Source organism: Rhea pennata, chromosome 3, assembly GCF_028389875.1.
Source record: "Rhea pennata isolate bPtePen1 chromosome 3, bPtePen1.pri, whole genome shotgun sequence".
NCBI classification, from domain to species: domain Eukaryota; kingdom Metazoa; phylum Chordata; class Aves; order Rheiformes; family Rheidae; genus Rhea; species Rhea pennata.
Window position 1 is genome coordinate 114552137 of NC_084665.1, and position 16475 is coordinate 114568611.

Here is a 16475-nt window from a genome sequence, read left to right on the forward strand (position 1 = left end):
ATATCAAAATAAAATTCCAAAGTCTATATTCTGTGAAGTGACTAAGTGCACTGGAAACACATCCTTGCCATGTACAATGTGCGCATTTGTGTAGATGTCAACCCACAGGTCTATATTTTTTCCTTTTCCTTCTCTGTTAGGCAGAAGGCATGTTTTACACAAACACAGTCGTCTTTTAGTAGCTTCTGAAAGAGCTGTTTGTGGATTTACTCTGAGGGCAGGCTATTAATTTCTTGGGAGCCAAATCTCTCTTTCTGTGACAGAGGTGTTTTGACTATGGGTGACAAAACTTGCTGTTCTGTGTTCAGTAGGTTCCTATTTGATTTGGGAAAATTGGCTACTTTAGAGGAATCCTTTTTGTATTCTTATCTACAGCCAATTAATTTTATAAAGGAAACACATACAAGGAATACAGCATTAGGCAACCCATCACACACTAGCTCAAGAGTTTGTAAGAAATGTGGAATTTGTTGCAAGAGACAGATGGGATTTGTTTGCTATTGTCTGTAGCAAATGGAAAGCAAGGGTTACATGAACATATTGATACTTACTTTTCAGATTCGGAAAATTTACAGGACTTAGTTGAAGCCAAAACTACTTCTAGATTGATTTCTTGAGGAAATACTCTGAGAGATTCACAAGTTACCAGTCAGTTGTTCTGCATTCACACCACTATTAACCCACTGACTAATTGCAGTGAAAGATTATGGAGGAAATGGAGACACTTGCAGTATTAAACTCCTGCAACTATTGTGAAAATGAATGGGTCCACAAGTAGACACATGTTGCTAGTGTCTTGCCCAGCAAGTAACTAAGTGATGCAGGAGGCAGTGGAAGGGAAGGCCAGGGAAGTAGGTGAGTTAAGGAAACTTGGTGAGGACTAGAGGGAGATGGGTTATTATAGAAAAAAGTGCAGTACCATAGAACACAGATCCATATATAAGCACTCTTCATTGGTTTCGCTGTTCATGGAACTTTTTGTAAACCATTTTTCTTTCTCTCCTCCATATCTACATATAGATGGAGGGAAAAAAAAACATAGATAGTCTGTTGTTCACAGTTCATTGTTTATGTGAATTTTTCAGGATTGTTTTTTTCATATACATTACTGAAAAACAAGATTTTTTTGTTGTTTTCTGCTCTATAAAGATGCATCACATGGGGCAAACCTCTGCTACCATTTAGACAATAGCTCTGCTGAAAGCAGTAATATTCAGTATGATGAAAGCAATGATCACCTGTGCCTTTGTGTTTGTACTATGTCCATTTTGCATGCTCAGTTTGTTGATTATCTTGCTGGTAATGTCTTGTAGAAAAACTTAAAGCTGAAGAATGGCCCCAATGATGTGACCTTTAGTGTTACAACACAGTATCAAGGCACTTGCCGCTGCGAGGGTACCATTTACCTGTGGAACTGGGATGATAAAGTTATTATTTCTGACATTGATGGAACAATCACACGGTGAGTTCATGACAGGGAGAAGCTTTATCTGCAAGCACAAGTTGTCCTTTGGACTAAAGCAGAAAGAATAATTAACAGGGAATTAAGGCAAAGAATGATCTCATTCTCTTTTTTTTTTTTTTTTTTTTTTTTTTTTTTTTTGGATTGGATTCTTAATTTCATAAAGACACATACAATATGGGCCTGTTACTTGCCACTACTGTTTTCTTGTATTATATTTATGGTAGTGTTGGAGGACTTTCCAGAAAATCATAAACTCTTTGCCACATTGCCTTTAAGAGACATTACTGGGCAGTCCAGTGGGAGGCATTATTATTTAGAAGATAAGGTACTAAGTTCAATGTCAGGATTACTATTTGATAGAGTATTTCAAATCAGTACTTAAGGTCAAAAAAGGTGATTCTGGAGTGATCAAAATGGTTCAGTTGTTGGATGATTATTTGCATTATGGAAAATGTTTGAAACAGGGAAACACTTTTAAAAAAAAAAAAGTGTAAAAATTTGCTTTTGACCTTTTAAAATGAAACGCTTGTTTCAAAATCCATTTGTTTCAAAATCAAACTTAGCTATAACTAATTTCCAAGACCAATTTTGTGTGGATTAAAATACTTGAATTAAACTGAAACTGTTTTTTTGAACTAACACAAATTAATTCCCCACCCATACATACTTACTTCAGGAAAGCAAGGAGTGGACTGCTCTTTCGTGTGCTGTTGAGCTGACTGGACAGTTGTTGAATCACTTTATCTTATAGTACTTCTGCAAATTCATCTTAGGTGACTGCCCAATCTTTTTTCTCTTAAGATGCAAGACATTCAGGATGTGGCTTTCTTGCTATATATTTGCATAATGCTTAGTCAAATGAGATTTTTTTCAGTTAATTTTTATTGTTTTTTTGTTTATTCAGGTCAGATACTTTAGGCCATATTCTGCCTACTCTTGGCAAAGACTGGACACACCAAGGGATTGCAAAGTTGTACCATAAAGTGAGCCAGTGAGTATTTAGTAAATCATGTGTCTGTGACCCTGTGTGTGTTTATTCATTTGCACATAAAAATTAAAATTTGTAGACTTCTCTTAACCTATAAAGCTGACTATTTCATCACTATTTCATCACTTCAGTGATGTTTACACAGTGTGGACGTCTGCTCTGAGGTATCCAGAACAAAAGCTATTTTGTAGTATCAAGAGCAAATGTTCCCAGCTAATGAGTAGCGATTGTTATCCCGACCATCCCAAACAGATAGTTTAGTTCTGAGAACTCTGTTGAGTTGAATGGGTTTTGTCACTTCAGTGAAAAGAACTAACTTCTTTGCAAACTCAGAGTTGCATTTTGCAGATTAATCACGTTGCTGATATATGTTCCCATCTCTCCTTATGGAGGATGTTATGAAATGAGTAAGGACTGTTCAGCCCAGGGGGTGATTGTGGGCAGGGTTCTTCTTGCTAGATGTTACTTGTCTAGAAGTTAGTGGTCTAATCTAGGCTAGTTGCCTAGGTTGATGCAGTGGTGAGTGTAGAGAGACATAGGCATCTTCATCAGTCATGCAAGGGCGCATGGGAAGAATCAGCTTGGGGCAAGTTCCTTCCCTTTCTGCTGAGTAGAAAGGGAGTCCAGAGAAATGGCTTGGACTTAAACTATCTAAACACTAAGCTTCTAAAGCATACTCTCACCCTTAAAGCAGCAATATCTTATTTTTGAACAGAAATGGACCCCTTTTAGATACTCATTGCTTATAGACATATATTTTTGTTTGTTGTATAAATAATGATAAACTTCCAAGACAGGCATGATGGTCTTTGTTACTGGTTGTACAGTTTCTGATATTTCCTTGTATATATTTTTGTTGTTATTCCATTATTAAATTGCAAATTTATGCAGATTCAATCTTAAAATATTTTTGTGGTGCTGGTTAATTTCTAGAGCAGGTGTTGAGTAAACATTGCTTGAAATGCAATTTAAAAGCATCAAAAATCAATGAGACACATGCTGTGAAAAGCCCGTGGGCTTGTGTTACATGAAAAAATCAACTACTGAGCTATAGCTACCTAGCTCACACTGATCTGCACTAGTGTCTGTTGGTACACAGAAATAAATACTTTCTGTGCAATGGTGGGTGAAGGGATCTAGATTCATCACACTTACTTATTACTTGTATACCTGATATGAGCAGTAGAGAAAGGTAGGCACCTTCAAAAAAATGATTTGATATGCCTGAGACCTAATGGTGATTTGAAATAACTATTTTCCTCCATTGGCTATTGAGGAAATGTTCAACAACAGTAGAACAGCAGAGCTTTGGGTCAGTTAATTTCATTAGCCTGGAGAGAATCCTAGAATGACATAGTACAAGATATTCCAAAAAAACATGAGATACTTTCTCTGATGTATATGAGCAGGAGAAGAAACAGGCTGTACTAACATATGTGGGGTGTTGGTGTGGGAATGCGTCTATGTGAGTAAGGCTAGTGTTAAGAGTGCAGATGCATTGCTGGTTCTCCAGAGAGATTGTGCAATGTAGTCAAGCCGTTGTGTGCACTGGCAGATCGAAGGCTGAGAGTATGGTGAGCAATTGGGAGGTGGGAAGGAAGTGAGAAAAATAAATTGATACCAGGATAGAGTTGGATGAAGTATCCATTGTATTCTGATGTTTAGGTATTTAAATTTAAACTTCTACAAAAAGCACACCTGGTTGTTCTCCAGTTATTCAGGTTGATACTTCTGCCCTCTGCCGAGAAACTGTTTTCCTTTATTTCATTAAATTTAGCGATTCTTAAATTACCTTAAATGTTTGAAAAGCCTCTGGTACACATCACAACTCTCTTCTTAGTTAATCTAATTTGTTCTATGCACTAGGGTTTTGCTAAGATTGGTTTATTGCTTTTTGTTTGACATGAATGGTAAATTATAAATTATGGATGATGGAATCTAAATTATGCTAGAGACACTGTTCCAAGCTCTTACTCTGTATAGGTGTAAGTAATTATAAAAAAGGGCAGGACAACCTGGGAATTCACATACTGAGCAGTATTTAGTTCTGTTTTTAACCCCTACGTTATATTTCGTGAAATTGTTCGTTAATCTTTTTTTAATTGCAGTTGCTATTTCTTTGCCTGCCAGCATTGTCAATTGTTGGAACTTTTGTGACCATAAACACAGGGGAAAAAAGATTTGAGTCATGTTGTTATTTGAATTACTGAGTTAATTATGTAGCAGCTACATATTATAGCAGAATTCTATGTAAATATGTAATAGTTAGATTTAATGACCATGAATACAGTCAGTACTGTATTCCTTTATTTCATTAACAATTTCTTTATAGGACTTGCAAAATAAATTGCTATTGATTACTAAATAAAAAAATCACTAAGTTGAACTGACATCATCAGACTCTGTGGAGAGAACCAAGATACCTGAAAGAGGGTAACCTGTGACTTCTACTGAAACTTATATTTTAGCTTGAAGTCAAGAATTACTTCTAATACTATGTTTTGAAGTTCAGATTGCTCACATCTGAAGGAGCATGTTGCACATAAACTAATCTTTTTCTGCAGAGACCCAAAAAGCAAGAATACAGCACTGTTAAGACAGCAAAGATTAATACACCATTGTTTGTTTTATGGCAAGTGTTTTCCTCTTACAAGATACAATTTCAGTTAATTATAAGGAGTATGATCCCAACATATAGAGGCAGCTTGATTACCATAGTCGTGGAAAGACCAAAGATAAATGAATCCTCTTTTGGTGCAAATCAGTAACATCAGTGAGGATAGACATATTTTGATTACCCAGGGTTCTGGCATTAATATTTTTATTTCTTTTTAATAAATCTAGGTTAAACATAAGTTTGTTTAACACTCATGATTGATTTGATTCATGTAGAAGTAAACTCACAAAATTATTTAATATCAAAACACTTTATTTTTAAAATGATTTCTTTTTTTTTCCAATTCACAGAAATGGATATAAGTTTTTGTACTGTTCAGCACGTGCTATTGGGATGGCAGACATGACCAGAGGGTACTTGCACTGGGTCAATGAACGAGGAACAGTGCTGCCTCAAGGGCCAGTGTTACTGAGTCCAAGCAGCCTATTCTCAGCTTTTCACAGGTATTGTAATGTTACTTTACGCAGAAAGAAAAGAGGTTGGTGAAGATTAAAGTCTCAGCTTTTTTCTGAGTGCTAGAAATCATTCATAATGTTTTTTTTTCTTAGTATTGGAGCAAAATTTAGTTAAGAAGAAATTTGGTTAGAGAAAGACCAAAATCTAACAGACAGAGTCACATTGCTTATTCGATCTTTTGGACAGGCCTTACATCTAAGTTCACTGTTTAGCCCTAGGTATTGCTTGTTGACTTCATCACAGTGTTTTTTTTCTTGTTAATATTTACTTGTGGTAAAAAAGTGAGCAATTAGTAGCAACTGTTGTGTCTTGACTTGTAAGGTATTCTAATTTGCATAAATATTTTTTATGGAAGAATATTACCTGGTGGGTTTTGAAGAAAGTCATGAGAAAATGAAATGAATTTCTATGCTCTTGACTACATTGTGGAAATCTGTGTTGGTGGTTTGTTCTGTAATAGGTGTTGATGTGTAATAGGTGAGTCGTCATAGCACAGATCATGAATATCGTATTTTCTTCCTAATTCAGTGAAGCTTGTCAAGCAACTGCTGAAAATATTGTATGCTGTTAAAAGGTGCTGTGACAGGATTTATTTCATTAGATTTTTTTATGAAAAGTTGTTCAGATGTTCTCCTGATTGAGTAACATGCTGCAGACTGTCTTACCAGTTGTGTTCTAAGTATAAGAGACCTTGGAGATAGTTCTCAGTTCTCAGACTGATCAAATTATAGATGCAATGAACGAGTAGCTACTGTTATATTACTTGTATGCAGAAATATATTTAAAGTGATACCCATTTTGGTATCATTTAGGCTAAAGGATATTCATCTTTCAGTATATACTATTTTAACTACTGTGATGTAGTTGATGTAGATGGAGATAGTAGATGGCATTAATGTGTTGTTATATGGTGTTATGTTGTATGTTACATAACACCAATAACATTGGTGCTAAGGAGTTTTATTTCTGATTTTCGGTAACAGCAAGAAATAGCTTGATTGTTTCCCTAGATATAATTATGGGGTTTTAAGAGCTCTGAGATCAGGTGTATGTGAACTAGGGAAAGATTGTTTTATACCTCTTTTGCATGTTCTCAAACTTTACTTCATATACAGAGCTGCTGTGCCAAAGGGCTGTATTATTCCTGTGAGGCTTCTTTACTGTTCACATGTTGCTTGGCGTGTGTGCCAGGGCTAGGATCCCAGGTGGGATTCTGAGCTGCTTCAGTGCTTTTATGTCGTGCTGGTGTCTTCCCATGATATGGGAAATCCAGGATCTACCACCTGTTCAGCCTGCTTGCCAAGAGAAGTGATTGTGAGAAGGCTTTTGCCTAGATATGAGAACTCCGGCATTCATTAATGAATTCTCTATTCTGAAATGAGTAATTAAAAAGGAATAGAGAATTTCTTTATTCCTTAACTTCTTCTAGTTAGCCGTGATGAATGACCCTGACCGTAGACGTATCTTAACAGGCTGAGATGCTTCTAGCACATACGGTAATTGCAGTCCTTTTTTTTTTTCCCTTAAATAAATAAAAAAAGCTATATACAAAAAAAGCTAAAATAATCTGTGAATCATTCATCAGTTCTCAAGAAGCAGTTTAATGACAATGTATTTCTCATAAGCTCTTATTTAGCAGCTACTCCTTGTAATCAACTGTCCTTGCTCAGTAGCCATCTTTACCTTTAGATTTTAGTAGAAGTCGTTTTGTTTCAGAGGTTTATTTACTATGTACTTTTACATAAGCTTGGGAATGTTACTTTGTTTCCAAAAGCACTTTTACTTCCAAATGAAGATTTACTGGAAGAAGGGTGTGAGACCAATAGGAAAATCCACATAAGTGAAAAATGGCGAGTAAAGAAAATAAAATGGATTATGCTGTATTTCATATGCAGTTACTTAACATTATTTATTTTTCACCATTTCAGGGAGGTGATAGAAAAGAAGCCAGAAAAATTTAAAGTTCAGTGTTTGACAGACATCAAAAACTTGTTTTATCCTAACACTGAACCCTTTTATGCTGCTTTTGGAAACAGACCTGCCGTAAGTAATAACTAAAATGGAGTGGAAAGGTTGCTGTTATTTCATGGTTCCATTACATTAGAGCCTGGAAGTCTTAAATGGGAGTTAGACTTGCATTTTTTTTTTTCTTTTTTTAGGGCTTTCTCAAAGATCTCATGATTTAGGATGCAAGGAGGCAAACAGAGAAGGAATAGGAGACAAAATATAACATCTGCATAAGTCAGCAAATACTGGTTGAAACCCTAACTATATAAAAAAAAATCCCTGTGAAAACACTGATCTCAATCTGGTTCATAGTGCTATAGTCCCAGTGAGCTACCTGTGGACGAACACACAAAATCCTTCAGATGTGTGTCAGTGGGATGTAGACTTCAAACTCTAAGTACATTTAAAAGACCTACTGAAATCAAATGATTGTGCTTTGCAGGAATAGTTACAGATTCCTTGATACAGGGATGGAAACTCAGGTCTCCCTTACCCAGATGAGGGCTATAGAATTTGGCTATAGGCTTTCCTTAATCCTATCCTGACCCCAAAAATACTTAAAGGCATCCACAAAAGGAAACAGTCTAGTGAATGCGTTGAGACTGCATCTAATCTAAGCAGAGGTAGGAACCCTGATATGTGATCTTCCCTCCTTTTAAATTGTTAATTAGCATGGTCCTGGTGATGGTTTTGGCATGTATCACCACCACTCTCCCAGACAATTCCAACCTCAACAATTCTGTGGTTCTGTAAATTCTTAGCTATGATTCAAGCGTTAGCTTGACAGGTATTTTGGATATAGTCATGGTGTGTTTTTGTGGAGGGGAGGAGTATAGAGTGTTAATAATACTGACAAGACAGTATCACTTTACTTCAAAGTCAGAGAAGGTAGATATTACCACAGGTGCCTAAGGAAGGGCAGAGGTTTGTCTCTATCTCTGAATGTCTTTGAAAGTATCTAGCGCTCAGTAGTTAGGAAACTTGCTTGCTTTTTCTAGATATTCACTGTTTTGTTAGACATCTAAGTTTAAAAGTTAACTAAATTAGACAGATGTACCCAATGTTAGTGCCCAGGAGCCTCACAGAACTTTTGGTATTTCCTCCATTTCATTATTGGCAAGTAGTATTTCCAGTAGAAACTCATATGTCATATGTGTAACTCGTGTCATTTGTAATGTGCAACATAGTGATGTCAGTGTGTTTATTATGGCTAGGGATCATTGACGTGCAACTTGGATGAATCCACCCTGTTTTGGAAGCTAAACCAGTTTAATAGCCTGCTCATTTTCTGGCCATGCCATTGGACCTTAAAAGAAAGGTCCTTGACTCTTCTTATTTCTTAGTATTTCTTAGTTTGAGAAATAGCTCTCTAGTTAATTACCTCTTGCTTTTTCTCTAGTTGGTAGAGAGAGAAATAGACTCTTCTGCAGAGTGCCAGCTGTCCACCTTTCTCCACTGACTACAGAAGAATTAAAGGCTCTTAACTGAATTGCCTGCAATAGGGCTGAAATTCATTCCACATAACTGCTTTGTGCTCTGGCAGCTCAGATGCGTTCAATAGCTGAAACATTGATAGCTGGGGGAAATTACCGCCATAAATGTGGACACTGGACATTATCAGCATGAATGTGGATGCAGGAGATTGAGAGTTCTAGATGCCTAAATATTGGACGTGGGGGCCTGGTGTGATATTTTGGCATTTGAAACAACAGATGTTGTGGCTACACTTAAGAGGATTTAGCATGTCTTTCAATTGGGAATTCGTTTCTACAGTTGTCATCTATTTTTGTTAAGGTTACTGACATTAGTGAGCAGTGATAATTTTCTGCCAGCTTCATATCATAGCAAATGATATAATTTAAAAGCAGTGTATCAGTGAGGATGGGAAGAATGTCCAAATACTGTATATATTTGATCTGCTATATCATACACATTAATTTCTGTGATCAAGCTACCTTCAGACATATGGTACTGAAATGACTTTGTGGTTTCATATTATAGACAGTGTCTACCCCTATCTCCAGTTTTTGAACCTCATCATTGTCATATATGTTTCAATAAAAATTCAAAGTAAATCAGTAAGCTAATTAAATGGTTCTAAATTAATTATTTTTAACTCCCTTGATCTCTTTTGCAATATAGTCTCCAGATGTACCACTATGTCCATGAACATCAGGATCATGTGTTTTCAATTTTCTGTAGTATTTTTTCAGAATATACTCTGAAATTTCAGTACTCATGGACATTCCAGGCACAGATAGTGCATGGACTGCCGGGACACTGGGTTCCTGAAGTGACTGCTGTTCACTTCTGTATAGTTGTTATTTCAGTTTTCTGGAACAGTCTTTACAATAGAGATTAAAATATTTTTCATACCTTCTTTAATATTCCATCTTTCACCACTTGAACCTTTAAAACCATATCTGATAGTTTACATTAGTAAAACGGAAACTTGCTTCTGATCAAATTCTTTTGGGGATATTTTCATCTTTGTTTTTGTCAGGCTTTTCTTCAGAACCATACAAAAGTTGTACATTACATTCCTCAACAATTTATATTTCTTATAAGACATTCTTAGTTTTTACTTCTAACTGTACTCCATATAATACTCCCTATTGTTTTGTCTGTGTACTTTGACATGTAGTCAATCTATGGGTATGTTACTAACTCAAACTAAGAGATGTTTGCAGGAGTATTAATGTAGGCACAGTTGGAATGACCTCCTTTTGTGACCATGTTCTTACAAGCTAATCACTGTTTTAGGGGTCAGTTATGTATTAACCACTGTACAGTGTTACAAGATACTCAGTACAATACTCTCAGGAAAACAAATATTCTCTGAAAGAAAAAAAAAGTACAATTACCTTACCACCCAAATATCATTAGCTTTTCTTTTTATCAAATGTTATTTTTGTGTCAAGGGAAATTATTGAAAAAACGAAACAAAACATGATTTCAATCAATAGATTAAATTAAAGTAGCAGATTCAAAACCTAGCCGCAAGCTTTTTCTATCAGAGTTTTGTTAGGCTGAGTTCAAGTTTGTAATATTCTAGGATAATTTCAGATGCACAATACTTATATAAATTTAATACCAGTACTGTGAAAGTATGTTCTTCTGTATAGTGTATTGAAGCAAGAATAAAAGCTACCATGCAAAGGCAGAATCATGATTTTTTTTTTCCCTCCCACTTCTGTTCAGGATGTTTATTCATACAAACAGGTGGGAGTTTCTTTAAACAGAATATTTACGGTTAACCCCAAAGGAGAACTTATACAGGAGCATGCAAAGACAAACATTTCTTCGTAAGTAATCTTTTATCCCTATTATCTTGTATGCTAAATTCATTTCCTGTTATAATTTCTGATGCAATTTGCCCAAGGATGACTATGATTTTCCCTAACGAAAGTTTCTTTAGAGTATTTCAAATAAAATATAAAAAACTTAAAATCATATATCAACTTTCCACTTCTTTTCAGTTAAATTGAAGAACTTGTTTAAAGAACTTTAATATTTAGTTTAAAGATATTCCATCAACTTTAATCACGTAAAGGAATAATCTCTGTATAATTTAGTCTGTTTAAAAATGAGATAATTAAGTTTCCGAAAGTCATTTGCATTTTCATGGCCTTTAAACATATGCTTTTCAAAATTTCCCTTTCCTGGAGCTCCAATGTAGAGGAGTCAGAAAACAAAATCTGAAGATAAAACAGGGCTTCCAACAAGACACTTAGACATTGTAGCACCTAACACTGAAGGGAAACTGCTTTTAGTAAGGTTAATACTGCACTCAATGAAAGGGAAGGTATAGGTCCATAAAATATGAATACTCAATTGAGCAGGGAGCTGCTTGAGCAAATTTAGACAGAAATAGAGAAGCAAAATGTGAGGCCTGGATATTTTAGTGGCTGATCTGGGCAGAAAATGTTTCGTATTAGGCAAGTATCTTCTTTGCTTAGAATGAAATGATTTCTGATTATCTGTATTGTAAATCCTCTCTGGAAGATAGGCACTGAAATCAAGGTTCATTTCATTCATAAGGAGGATGACTTGTCCTTTTAAGAGTAGCCATGTCTTGGTGGTTGGGGACTCATCTTAATTCAAAGTAAGAAGATTTGAAATGATCTAGAATCCTTTTTATTTATTTTTCAGTTATGTCAGACTATGCGAAGTGGTTGATCACATTTTCCCTTTGCTGAAAAGAAGCCATTCTTCAGACTTCCCTTGTTCTGATACCTTCAGTCAGTTTACCTACTGGAGAGAACCTCTACCACCTTTTGAAACTCAGGATGTACATCCAGTCTCATCTTAATTGCATCTCCAAATTCTTGGCTTCATTTCAAAGAATGAATTGAATTGTACTGAAAGTACATCACTTGGCTTTGCAGTTGACAGTTCAGCTGGAATCTGTGATGTTGTGAGCATTGTATTCATTTGCTGTGAGCAAACTTAGAAATACTTTTTCATACTAAAAGTCACATTTCCAGATGACAAGGGTGAGTGTTACTAGGAATGGGATTTTGATTCCTAGCTGTTCACCTAATTGCCCAGATTGTGCCATACGTTTTCATTACCTAAGGTCAAATTCAAGTGTAGTGATGTTGGAGCTGCAGTTAAGTATGCCATAAGGATTAGTTCTGTGTCTTTTCTGCATCAGAGAAGTCTTCCTCATCTCATTAGAACCCCCTGCTAGCAAGGGAGCTGAAGGCGCTGACCATTCCTAACATCATTTGGCAACATGGGCGGAAGTTGCAATCCATGTAAAGTCAAAATTCCTTTCTCTGAAAGATCATATGATTCTTCCTCTTCACCTCTTTTCTTGACCAACAGATATTTTTGTAAGGGTTAGATAGTGGTCACATCCTCAACTATTGTAAATCAATGTAGCCATCAAAGCCAATGGAATTGTTTTGATTTATTCCAACTTGTTATTTTCACATGATAACGTTTTTCTGAGGAAAGAAATAATGCAGAATCTAAATGGAAAGCAAATGAAATTAGATGGCCAGGTTCTGCTACCATCACTCTAATTGAGAAGTACCATGCTTCAAGAGGAGCTAAGTGTGAAAGTGAAAAATTCAAGTCGGTATGTAAAGTGCCCACAGGAGTCAATGGTTTTACTCCAGTGGTTTTCAGTAAAGTCACACACTGAATTTCCCAAATTTGAAGACCATTGCTGAGCTAAGAGCCTTGAGGGTTTTATCAGTGGAGCAGTTTTATCTGAAACATTATTTTGGGCTAAAATGTGAACTTTGATGCTGGTGAATGATGCATCTCAGGTTTTTTTTACCACGTGGGATTTTTGAGTCTTTTATTATAAAGAATGGATGTTTTCAGTGTAATTTACTATCTTATGAGAAAATGAAATCTCCTCTATCACCTTCTGTCCTATCCCTGCAAGTTTTTCCTGTTTTTTCAGACACAAGCTGTAGATACTGTTTTTGCTACTTACTTTTTGACTGCCTTAAGATTTAACCATGTGTTAGAAGCAATATTGCAGATCAGCTGAAAATGTTTTCCAAATGGTCTGCCTTTTTGCAATGTAGTACTTTAAATTAAAACGTAGACATCAAGTAACCATATGCCAAATGATCCTCAAATGTGCTTGTAGTTACAGAAATGACTTTTTTTTCCTTTTAAAATATGTAAGTCTAATGGTTCTTTGAAAGACTGAAAATAGCATTGTGGGATTCCGTGTATGTTGTATTTCAGTACAGCTAAAACAGTGGTTCCCAGGCTGTAGTCTCTGCCTGGTCGTAATCTGTGAGGTAATGGTAGGTGTTTCACAGCTACTTTGTAGTGTTTTCAGTTAAGAGTTTAATAATAAGAAGGCAATGTGGTCCAGGAGAAACTTTTTAAGATGTGATTGTGGTCTGTTACCACCCAAAGTTTTGGAAACAGCTGCTCTGTGTCCGCTTGCTCCATATCAATGAATTCTTGTTTTGCAAGCCAGAAGAGTGATAGCAATGAAATTAGGATGGCAATTCTAAAATAGAGATTTTTCTAATTCTTAGTGATGCAGACTTTATCTGGAATGTCAGGAGGCCAATAACGTCAGTTCAATCCTTTGTACAGCCACAGTGGGCAGTAGTGAGCCCAGCCCCAAGTTTTCCTTTTCAAGTGAACTTTACCAGTTTGGGTGAGGTGTATCCTGCTTTGGAGAAGTTGGAATTAGCAGACAAGCTCAAAGAGGAAGAAATGTGTGTTTAACAACCCAAGCTGAATATATTCTCTTGAAAGTTTAAAGAAAATGCAAAAACCTTACCTACAGACTGAAGACATTTAATGTGAATTCTCTGAAAGACAGTCAGAGGGGATGTCAGGTTGCCAAACTGAATAGGCTGCATCTCTAAATATAGCCACACTTCCTTTGTAGGTATTTTTTAATACCTGTCATTAATGATTGAATTAATGAGTGAACACACTAACCACATCCTATCTTAATCTATTTATGGTAAAGGCCTGTTTCAGTCCATTCATTTTGCAAAATAAAACCCAAACCAACCCTTTTCCCCAAGCATTTGCTAAGAGACTGCCAGTTTTGTTATCTTTCATATAAGTTAAGATTTATTTTCCTAAGTTACTGCACACTGCAGCTTCTGTCAGAAGAGGTTTCTGAAAGTTCTTCAGAACTTAAGCCTATGATGTATGTATTTATGACATAATAAACAGCAAATCCAGGGTTTGTTGTCACCATTAGTATTTCAGACCAAATAGTAGTGTAAATGAGTGGCCATTTTAATTCTGTCCAATTTCTACGCGTAGTGTAGCACTGGTATAGGTTACCTAGAGACACTGTGAAATATCCATTGTGGAGTTTTTTAAGACTTGGCTAAACAAAGCTGTGACTGACTTGATCTAGAGTTGGTGATTGTCAGCTTCAAGCATGAAGTTGGACTAGATGACCTCCAGGGGTCCCTTCTGACCAACATTTCTATGATTCTGTGAAATTGAATGCCTTACTTCAGACATACTGTATATCCCTTTGTATCTGAAGGTTTATAGTTATATAAACAGATATTTGTTGATACAATATTTATCAAATTTGTTCACAGGAAAGACAGGTATGAAAATCAAAGTTTTGACTTGGCCTGCTAGAAATATTGGTTTGTTGTAAGTACACTTTCAAAAAAGAGAAATTGATTCGGTGGCTGAGCATTTTTATGCAGTATATTTAGATTACTTTGTTAATTTGTAAAGAACAAAAATGGAATGGTTAAATTCCTACTCTTTCTGTGAAAGAAAAAACTAAACTTTGCTTTCAATGTAATGCTGGTTTCTGTTACAGAAAGAATATTTGGCTAACGTAGTATAAATATGCAGACACATTAAGTAACTGTATGTTCTATTTATACAATACACAAACTAGAATATGCAACAGTGAGGAGTGACTAATGTTTATTTTAATGAATCTGATGACCATACCACTCCAGTTGTGTCATGTGAGGGACAGAATACCATACTTGTTGCATTAGTTACGTTGAAGATAAGATGTTATTGCTATAATTTTGGGAAGGGAGGGAAAGAGGAGATTGAGTATTTTTATGTATAGGTATGAATTATTATTTCAAACTCTATTTATATGCAGTATTTACCCTATAAATGTATGTGCTATTGCAATGATGAAAATCATTTTAACACCTCATTTTGATCTGCTGAATGCAAACAGGATAGAAATATATATTGTAATAAAGGCAAACAGATCAAAAAAAAACCTTCTGACTTTCTTTCCTTTTCTCTGTGCTTTTGATACTGGCAGAATACTTTTGCAGAACTGTTGAATTGCTGTGTTGTGTGACATTTATGGGTTCACTTTTAATTGCTTGTCCCTTATCAGGGCTATCCAGTGTAACTTCCAGCGCTTGCAAATTTTTTGCCATTCAATTGGAGTTTGATACAGAGCCTCAAACAGAGGGAGTTTGGTCTGTGATGTACTTGGGCTCTGACTGTGGGGGGTATCAGGACACCACTTTGAAACTGAGAGCAATCAGGCAGAAGGTGGAGCAAATTGAACCAATCGGGGATCTTACCTGATCACAGAGGGTTTTTTAATCTTCCTATTGTCTGCTTCATGGTGTGACCAGAGAGAAGGTAGAGATTTGCTTTGAACCTGTGTTGTCTTTCACTGTAATGAGACCATATAACTATTTTTTTTTTTAGCATCAGTCATTGCTGCTAATGAGAGGCAAATAACACTTCTATGAGAATACAGAGATGCCTTTTGCTCCCTCTGCTGGGTTTGCTGAACAAACTGCAGCCTGAGTGATACTACCAAGCTGGTGTTGGTTGGTGTGAAGCTGAAGATGTTTGGGGTTGATAAGGCTACAGCAACTACAGTTCTATGTTAAAAATACAAGAGCTATATTTACGCAGCCTGCAGTGACTACTTCTTTAGTCTGCTCTATTTTCTGTATGTCTCTGGCTTGTATAAACATTTACACTAGAGCTCTGGAGGCAAGCTTAGAAATGAAGGTGCTTTATTTAATTAAAAGTCAGAGAAATGATGCTTTTGCCTCAGCAAAACAGACTTTATAAGGACATATTCATTGCTCCTGGAATGTCGTATTAACACTAAAGGTATAAAAGTCTGAGGGGAAAAACTTTCCAAGGAGCTAAGCCCTTTAAATAATTTCTTAATGCCATAGAGAAGGCAGGAATCACTCCCAGAATACTACATTAATTGCTTCCTTTAAAATAAATAGTCTTAATTCAGTGTGCATCCCAGATGCCAGTAAGTACCATGTGATAGATTACTGCAAGAGGCAGAAGACCTTTCATGCTAGTGCTTAAAAATACAACTTTTAACTCTTTTATTAATGCTCAAAAAGGAGGAGGAGCCTGGATCTGGGGGATGGAGGGGAGGGTACCATTTTTCTTTTTTT

The 16475-nt window shown here is 36.0% G+C and overlaps 1 protein-coding gene across 2 annotated transcripts in view; it reads left to right on the plus strand.

Moving 5' to 3' along the window:
- The window catches only part of LPIN1 (lipin 1), a 52295-nt gene extending 36988 nt beyond the window's left edge, over positions 1 to 15307 (plus strand). For both annotated transcript variants that reach the window (XM_062573085.1, XM_062573086.1), the window contains 6 exons: positions 1314 to 1462; positions 2370 to 2456; positions 5421 to 5573; positions 7515 to 7629; positions 10795 to 10898; positions 11746 to 15307. In XM_062573085.1, the coding sequence (XP_062429069.1) occupies positions 1314 to 1462; positions 2370 to 2456; positions 5421 to 5573; positions 7515 to 7629; positions 10795 to 10898; positions 11746 to 11905 (768 nt within the window). In that variant the 3' untranslated portion in view covers positions 11906 to 15307. The remainder of the gene's footprint in view (positions 1 to 1313; positions 1463 to 2369; positions 2457 to 5420; positions 5574 to 7514; positions 7630 to 10794; positions 10899 to 11745) is intronic.
- The last annotated feature ends 1168 nt before the right edge of the window (positions 15308 to 16475 follow it).